This window comes from Sus scrofa, chromosome X (genome assembly GCF_000003025.6).
Source record: "Sus scrofa isolate TJ Tabasco breed Duroc chromosome X, Sscrofa11.1, whole genome shotgun sequence".
Lineage (NCBI taxonomy): Eukaryota > Metazoa > Chordata > Mammalia > Artiodactyla > Suidae > Sus > Sus scrofa.
This window is the reverse complement of record NC_010461.5, coordinates 2,010,549-2,019,596: the sequence shown is the minus strand read 5'-3', so window position 1 is coordinate 2,019,596 and position 9,048 is coordinate 2,010,549. Positions and strand designations below refer to the sequence as shown.

Here is a 9,048-nt window from a genome sequence, read left to right as displayed (position 1 = left end):
GGATGACATACATGTCCTACAAGGGAAGGTTTTCCTGGATAGTTAACAGGGCTCCTTGGGTGATGTCATGTAGCTGACGTGTTACAGAGAGTGCCATTGCCCAGGTCTGCATGAATTCCCTTTATTTGAACCTTCCGAAGTCAAGGACCACCCCAGAGGATGTGATTAAGGGATGAGGAGAGAGGACGTGGGATAATCATGGGCAGAGCAGGATTATAAGAGGCAGGAACCAGGCATGTGGGTCATTGGTATTGATTCCATGGAGCAATGGCAATGCCTGGTTCTTCGTGTTGCATCCTGTTGATGAATGAAACAGGACAAAGGTTTAGGAGCATGGCCCCTGTGACAGGTGACAGGCGTGAGGTCAGGCAGGAGGATTTCCATTGTTGGAGCAAAACATTGCAAGCGACACAATGTGACCTTTAGGAAAGGACAGTGTCTGCGCCTTGACTTTTCTGCTGGAGCAGCATTGATAACAGGTGATTTTACTTACAGTTTGATGATGTCGAAGTCGCTTTTGATTCACTTGGCAGGACAGTCATCTGGGGGAAAATAAAAAGGACAGGTTTCAAACAATCCACCAATACAAGCAAGTCCTAATAGTCTTATTTTACTTTACGATTGTACCTATGGGGTTTTCTAGCCATTTCCGTATGGGAGACAATAGGTGCATGCACTCAGTGTGTCTTCTGCTAGCAAGTGCACAGACCCAGTGAATGATATGTCCAGGCAATGCGCATTGCTTTACCTCTTTCGATGATGTTCACAATATTTTCTTCTGGAATCCCGTTCTCTCTTGTCACCTCTTTAAACTTCTCCAAATCTTGGTCTTCAATGTCAGTTCCTTTGCCTAAAATCAGCATGCATACAACACAATGGACCCATTAGACCCCATCATGATGTCTGAGTACCGAATGGGAGATTCAGTGTGCAAACAGAGCTTCCCTTGGAGTAATTGAAGGGAGTCCCAACCAGGTGCCACTTGCCATGATGCAGAGGCCTGCTGTGTGTGCGAGGATTGATCCCAGTTCAGCTCACGCACTGCATACCCTCCAGTGTCAGCAGGAGGACCCCAAAGCCTCCTCAGGGGCTCCATGCATTAGAGCCCAGTGCACCACCCAGACATGGACGTGCCTGCTTCTCTATCAGCTTCCTGGTATGTCTTCCTGAATTCCTGCCTCGTTCTGGACCCAGGTACCTGGGAAACAGGGTTCACCCTTCCAGGGACACTCTTGTCATGGGAGACTATGTCTTCTTCTTTCATTCAACCACAGTTCTGCCTGACACCTTCTGTGGAGCTGACGCCTACTGTCCAGGGTGACAGAACACCTCCCAGTGCCCCTCTGTGGCATCAGAACCACGGACCCAGAGTTCCCGTGGTGGCGCAGTGGTTAATGAATCTGACTAGGAACCATGAGGTTGTGGGTTCGGTCCTTGCCCTTGCTCTGTGGGTTAACGATCCGGCGTTGCCGTGAGCTGTGGTGTAGGTTGCAGACACGGCTCGGATCCTGCGTTGCTGTGGCTCTGGCGTAGGCCGGTGGCTACAGCTCCGATTCGACCCCTAGCCTGGGAACCTCCATATGCCGCGGGAGCGGCCCAAGAAATAGCGAAAAAAGACCAAAAAAAAAAAAAAAAAAAAAAAGAACCACGGACCCCATGAAGATGTATTTCAAATGTTTCTGTCTTAGGGTTTTGAATGCATTGACCATGAACTTGAAGTATAGAGATTGAGGTCAACCTGATTAAAGCCATGGCTTGAGATGAGTTGCCATGGGAGGGACCCATTTCCAGGAAAACTCTTTTCCAAAATGTTACTTTGCAGGAATGAGATGTGGTTGGAAACAGCTGCTGAAACTGCCCTTCTCTCCCAGCTCTGATGTTCCCTCCTCTCTTTGTAGATTCCATTCCAGAATCCTTAATGCAAGGAACGTAAAGACCTACGCCTTCTAAGTGGATACTGAGTTCTGTCTGTTGCGACTGACGTGTGGAGAAAGATGCTTCCAGGGCACATGGTTCATGACCATGCCCATGGGGATGGCATGAGGATTTAGACTTACCCAACAGTCCCGTCATTATGGTTTTGTCGCCTTCTTCATCCACATTGATGTTAGAGATTATCAGGGCAGTTTCGGACGCATAACTAACTACAAATTTGTTGTTACCTGCGTCTGTAAAGAGAGAAATGATACATACATATACACACACACACACATTTATACACACATGTAAATAGAAATGTATGTGCATGTCTATGCAATTATACACATAAACATACATACATTCATGTATATGTTGCCTGGCCTTAATTAATTTCTTGTAGCTGAACTTTATCATGGAAAACTTGGGGCTTGGGCTCCAGTGCATCCTGTGTTTATGGGTCTCTCCCCCTGTGGGTGCAGGGAACGCTTCAGCCGATTAGGATGGCAAGGGGAGGGGCTTTTCCTTATGGACATCTTCTGATGGCATGAACCTTATTCCCCCTTGCAATGCTACTAGCATGTTTTCTTGAATGTGAGTTCCAATGAAGGCAGCATCATTTCAAATATCATGAGGGAGGTTAGGAAATCCAAGTCGAAACATCCTGTCAATTTTCATTTTCCCAGCCATGGCTTAGAGCACTCTTTAGGACCAGAGTCAAGGCACCCTTCCACCCTTTGGGTTACTGAGTGCCCACCCCGAACCAGAACTGCCATATTCTGAACCATCAGTATCCGTGATTGCATTTCCTCTGTTCTCCATCTAGGTGATTCCTTAGCAGATGCCCAGAGGCCTCTAGCCAGTGTATAGCTATCAGGACTGTTGTCCTCGTGGAGCTGTGCAGGCAGTGAGCACCTAAAGCATCAGCTCACCCCCACCTGGAGGCCTGCACCTCCCCCTCTGTGGCTGTGCCATGTTGCTCTGCAGAAGATTAAGCATTGACCGAGTTTGTGTTCCCTCTAAGCCCTGGGCATGCGTTCTCGCTTCCAGCCCTCCATAACACCTCACTGGGATCGCTCATCAAGATCTGGTTTTCATCAGCCCATCTGTGTTCCTGAAACCCCGCATAGCATTATTCATAGTCAGCACCACTGAATTGCCAGTTGTCTGCCTGGGCCAAGACGAGGTAGCTCCTGAAATGGCTTCCTTGGTTTCTAACCCCATACCTGTGTATGCATCTTTCCCAAGCCCCTGGGCATCCATGAGCCTGGGCTTATTTGGGGACAGTTCATGTCAGATGATGCCTCTCCTGAGACTCTCCGGAACCCCCTTTGCTCTAACCATGGTTTCTCCGGGAGGGTTTTGCCATCTCAATTTCTAATGGCCATAAAGGTTTTGCAGCTGGTAGAGGCCAGGAAGGTAAGGCTATATCTTGGCTGAGGCTGCCCTCACCCAAAGTCCAGTGTGTGCTTCGTATGGGTGCAGGGATTTCCCCTAAACCCAAGCTAGTCTGGTTGCGATTGCTCGTTGCCAAGAGGCGTGGAGGAAGAGGTGGGCTGTTCTGTTTCTTTCCCTACTTGAACTGCCATTTCTCGATCCAGGAAAATATATAGGAACATGGCAGAAATGAAGGTCTATACAGTAGAAGCACGGGTGCCTCAGCTGAGGGAAAGAAATCCCCTAGGAAAGAAAAAAGGCATGATTTGGGAATTTCCATCGTGGTTCACTGGAAATGAATCTGCCTGGGATCCTTGAGGATGCAGGCTGGATCTCTGGTGTTGCTCAGTGGGTTAAGGATATGGTATTGCATTGAGCTCTGGTTTTGATTGCACACATGGCCCTTTTCCTGGGTTGCTCTGGCTGTGGCATGGAGGAGCACATACAGCTCAGATGCTACCCTAGCCTGGGAGCCTGCATATGCCATGAGTGGGGCCATAAAATAAAGGCAAAAAATTATTCAAAAAATTCCTACCTAATATTAAAAGTTTATCAATGTACATGAAGGGCTAAGAATCTGGCACACATTTGATTTCTTTGTGTTAATAGTGCAACGGCTGTGCTATGATTTATAGTAAGCAAGGGTTGGAATCACTTATGTTTTGGCCACACCCATAGCATGTGGAAATCCCACCCAGGCCACAGCAGTGAGAACACCAAATCGTAAACCACTAGGGACCTCCTGGAATCCCATATTGATATATGTAAGTTGTAATCCAATATATATGCCTTGGAGCAATGACCACTGGTTATGTGGCTGCAGGCTCTCGCATAGAACGTAGAGCTGTAAATCTTAGCCAGCATCCTCATTGCTTTGACCAGAAGCTGCATGTAAGAAGCGTTGTGTTTGGTGTTTGAAATTCCTAGGATTTCCATGGATTTGAAATTCATCTGGCATTCACGGAAGCAATTAGGATGTTCAGAGCTAATTTCTAAAAGTTGTCTCCTGCAGGATGATATTGATGTGTCCTGTCCACATAGACCCTTGAGACACGCGTTCTGAAGGGTGTTTTAAATATTCTAGTAACCGCTCCATATACCTGAGACCCTCCTGAAAGACCAAGTCTAGGGTCCACCATGGAGGACCCCTGTGAGTCGGGAGGGGCCCTCTGAGTTGTGGGATGGAAGCCTTTGTTCAGGATGGCAGAGGGCTTCGAGCATTGAGGATAGGTGCCTGACCACACCTGTCCTTTGATGGACCCTGGAATGGACATGTGTGGTGTCCTGACGGGACAGGAGGCCCCGATTTGCACCCTCCTCTACTTTTATCCATTCAACTCTCCTACTCACAGTTAACATCGTAAGTATTGCCTTCTTGTTTGGTTCCGATCAGCGAAAATTCTTCACAGATTCCATTTTCCCTGAAAAAGAAAGCAGTGAGTTGGTTGATTTCACATCCTAAAAATTTGACCTATAATTGCCAATTTCACTGATGCACCCTCTCAGCCCCAGTGTAAGTAACACCGTAATGCCTAAGAGCCCTGGGACATGCACAGGACAGGAATGCATTGTTTCAGATCAGGTAGCTCCCAAGGGACAAGACATTTCATTTCCACATTCGTTCTGAGTAGAAGTTCTGAGAATGAACTGTACATATTTAGCCATGTTTCCTTGAAACTAAATAAAGAAATTGAGACTTTAGGGGAAAAGAGTAAAAAAAGTCTTTTCCTACTGAAATGAAAACAAATTAAAAAAAAAAACTGTTTAAAACATCCTTTGCCTAGTAATGAGAGGCAGAGCTCTCAAAAGAGCCGTTAGGGTTTTCATAACGTTGGCAATAGATGCTGAAAGGATCGCCAAACATTGCAGAAATTATAGGAAATTTTAGTTTTTCATATCCAAGATAGAAAGTCTTCTTCTATTAATTCATCATCAGAGGAATACACATTGAAAGATACATATGTGTGTACCAGGAAAATCACACACAAAGATACACATGATATGCCTGTATAACATAAGTAAGTGGTATACGTATCTGATATGTTTATATTGTCACCTCTATTACAATGTATTTGAGTGACTTCATATGTATCTCTCTGTGCACGTAAGTGAAAAATGTGTATTTGGTATATATGACAAATGCAGATGCCTCAAATGTTACAAGAGAAATCACCCAAGAAATACTGGCTTAATTAGTGGAAAGACCTATTGCCAGACAATGACCAGAGTGAGTTGTGTTCACTGTAATTAGTCATTATGGAAATGCATCCAGTGACTCAAAAAACAAACATACAAAACCAAACCATGAAGTGGTGACAACAAAAACCACATGCAGTTGCAGAAACTGCAAAGTATCCACATGGTTGTGTATTCAAACCTAGTCCCTCCACTTGTCTTGAGAAAAGGGACTCCTTCTCTATGCAGACAAACAGTTCTCTTTTTAAACCATTTTGCTGAGTGAAAGAAGCAGGGGATACAATGTGGACTGTGTGATTTCCTTGTGTGAAGTTCTAGAGGAGGTGAGAATAATCAGGTCCGTTGTTACCTGTGGCTAGGTGGGTGGTTAACGGTGAGGGACAGAAATGAGATTTGGGGAGGAGATTTATATCATGACTGTTGAGGTGGTGAAACCAGTGTCCACAAGTGAAATCTCAGAGCACCCTGCCCTTTAGAGGGGTACCTGTGGGTCAGTACACTCTAGAGTTGATTTCAGAGAGAGTGGCCCCACAACAAGTCAAAGATAGGGCACAAACATAATCAACATGGCAAAGAGGAAGATAGTAAAGTATTTGTTACAAAATTAGAACAGTTCTGTATGTATCCTGAGATATGATATGTGTGTGTGTACAAGTTAAATGTCAGTATACTCTCAAATACATGCTGTTTAAAATAAAATCAGTTATACATATTTATATATCTATACCCCAAGCTCCTCAGGCATAAATATTTTAGGGTTTTTATCATTAATATTTCTATTCTTGAAAGTTTGTTTCTGTGTGGGCATGTTCCCAATAAAACACCTGTTCTATAGTGGACATTCCATCAAGCGTGCTTTGTGCTATGAGGACTTTAATAAACATAGTCACAATGAACCTTTGCTGATTCACCTTTGAGTAGAGACCCCTTTGTGTTCCGCACCTGCTCCCAGCCAGTGGGGCTCCCTGTGAAGCCTGTCCTACAAAGTCTGCCTGAAAGGTTGCAGCCCCAGGTGGGGACTGTAGGGTTTAGGGCACTGCGCTCTTGCTGCTGCTCTGCCCCTCTTGCCTTGAATGGCTTGAAGCCAGGGGACCTTCTGGGACCTCTACTCTCAGGCAGGACTCCTGACCTTCTCGGAAGGCTTCTGGTGGCAAGGACTCAAGGTCTCCAGAGACCCTTCTCGGCTGTTCACATGAGGGGACCAGGCTCCTGTTCAAACCCAGGCATTTCCCTGCACACATGGATGCCAGACCTTCCTCAGGTTCTGGTATTTATACGTGGTTTCCTTCCCCATTATTTTTACTTACTTGCTAAAAAAGTTCAAGTATACTTTGCTCTCTTTGTCATCAAATTCAATGCTACGCATGAAAACCTGGAAGGGTGCATTTTCTCCAATCTTCTCCAGGTCACTAGAGCCTATGTAGCTGGTTATCCATTTTCCTGAAAGCTAAAAAGAAATACTTGTGATTCAGGAGAGTTCCTCTGTTTCTGATGACCCCCACATCATCCTTCAGGAGCGTCCGTTCCCTTTTACCTATCAGCACACATTAGCAGATTTGACCGAACGGAGCCAGATTTAGATAATAATGTGAAAACTCAAGCCAGCATATAACAAGGAATGGAGACATTTCAGAAATAGCTGATGCTCAGCTTCAGATGCAATAACTCCACTCCCAGCAGTTCCTGGCTGATCCAGCTCTTTTTCCAAGAACTATATCAATATATCGATTTGAGGAATAGACAGAGTAGATACCACAGAGACCAAATCCTACAAGTCCAGGAGCCAATTAATGGAGCAATTCTGAGTTTGAGGTGGATGGCTAGGCTTCTGGAGGCGCCCAAGGAAACCCCCACAGCAACACACATTCACAAGCTCTACTCCCACCCAGCCCATCCCTCTTACCTCAAAGGGATCTTGTTCAGGTTGAGGTTCCTGGGCACAAACCAGACCAAGGACCAGACTCAGCAGCAGACTCTTCATCCTGGTGGTTCCTGCTATTCTTCTTCAGGAGAAGCTTGGAGTGTCCCAGTTGTTAGAGAGAGTCGGAATCCTCCCCGTTTTTATAGTCTTGGTCTGTTGTCATAACGTTGGATGTACAATGATTAATCTTACCCCTTGGTTACATTAAGTCATCTTCCAATATCCTGCTTGGCAGTGATGAGCTATTCTGGCATTTTGTGCTTTGAACGATGGGATTTGTTTTCTGAGAAGCTTAAGTGGATCTGAATATTTGGCCTTTATGGTGAGTGACAAATCGCAATACATGCCAAGTGTTTTAAGGAGAGTAATACTTATTTTCTTTTATGTCCAAGGTCCATAATGGGATCAGCAATCCAAGGCACATATCCCCAGGACCCGTATTATTTCCTTAACCTTGAAGAGATACGTCTACACTTCTTTTCTCAAACTGAAGACAAACCATCTGGTGGAACAATGTTAAAAGACGCCTCATTCCCTGGGGTCATAACCTTCTTCTACCCCACAGCAGGCTCTGTTATTTTTTTTTTTTACTCAGAGGTCCACCTGTGACATGTCCAGTAACCTCATGTGAAGAAGGTATCTCAACCACTCATTTTATCGTTCTGTGTGCAAAACACCTTTTCAGAAAATGTCATTTTTAATGTAATATGTGATGACCTGGATTCAATCTCTGGCTTTGCTCAGTGGGTGAAGGATCTGGCATTGCTGTGAGCTGTGGTGTATGTTGCAGACACAGTTCTGGATACCACATTGCTCCAGCTGTGGTGTAGGCCTGCAGCTGGAGCGCTGATTGGAACCCTAGCCATGAGTGCAGCCCCCCGAAAAAAGTCACAGACAAAATCTCAATACTTTTGTGAAATCAACAGATGTCTGTCACTTGAAAAGCAACAGAAAAGGGATCTTCAGCCTCCATCTTTGTTGGTTGGCCACTTCCATTCACACTTGCAAGGACTAAAAATATTATATATATATTTTTGTCTTTTTTTTGTTGTTGTTTTGTTGTTGTTGTTGTTGTTGTTGCTGCTATTTCTTGGGCCACTCCCGCGGCATATGGAGGTTCCCAGGCTAGGGGTTGAATCGGAGCTGTAGCCACCGGCCTACGCCAGAGCCACAGCAATGCAGGATCCGAGCTGCGTCTGCAACCTACACCACAGCTCACGGCAACGCCGGATCCTTAACCCACTGAGCAAGGGCAGGGACCGAACCCGCAACCTCATGGTTCCTAGTCAGATTCGTTAACCACTGCGCCACGACGGGAACTCCTAAAAATGTTATATTTTTGTGGTGGTTGTTCTCTCTTCTTTGGGTCCCCCATGCATTTTTTTTTCTCTCCTTTTCCCACTGACTTCTCTGTCTATTGTCCTCTATATTCTTCTGTTGGAAAATATATGATGGGGTTTTCATGTCACCAAATATCTCAGGGTTTTTTTTTTCTTGTAGCTGCCTGATTGAGCAAATTTGGAGCAGGGGCACCCAAAGGTCCCAACAAACACCTCTTGGCTTCCTGTCACCTCCAC

At 45.4% G+C, this 9,048-nt stretch overlaps 1 protein-coding gene across 1 annotated transcript; it reads right to left on the bottom strand.

Moving 5' to 3' along the window:
• OBP (odorant binding protein) lies at window positions 523-7,531 on the bottom strand. The gene is made up of 6 exons (NM_213796.1): window positions 7,454-7,531; window positions 6,858-6,997; window positions 4,705-4,775; window positions 2,058-2,168; window positions 749-850; window positions 523-542 (listed from the first exon to the last, which is right to left on the bottom strand). Exons 1-6 carry the CDS (start codon window positions 7,529-7,531, stop codon window positions 523-525), a joined length of 522 nt encoding a protein of 173 aa, NP_998961.1.

Bases quoted from the DNA above. Each gene is read 5' to 3' on its own strand.
- OBP (NM_213796.1), bottom strand. From the start codon at position 7,531: ATGAAGAGTCTGCTGCTGAGTCTGGTCCTTGGTCTGGTTTGTGCCCAG. The intron at 4,776-6,857 runs GTAAGTAAAAAT...TTTCTTTTTCAG, and splicing joins TACTTGAACTTTTTTAGCAA to GGAAAATGGAATCTGTGAAG. The intron at 851-2,057 runs GTAAGTCTAAAT...TGCTGATTTTAG, and splicing joins CATAATGACGGGACTGTTGG to GCAAAGGAACTGACATTGAA.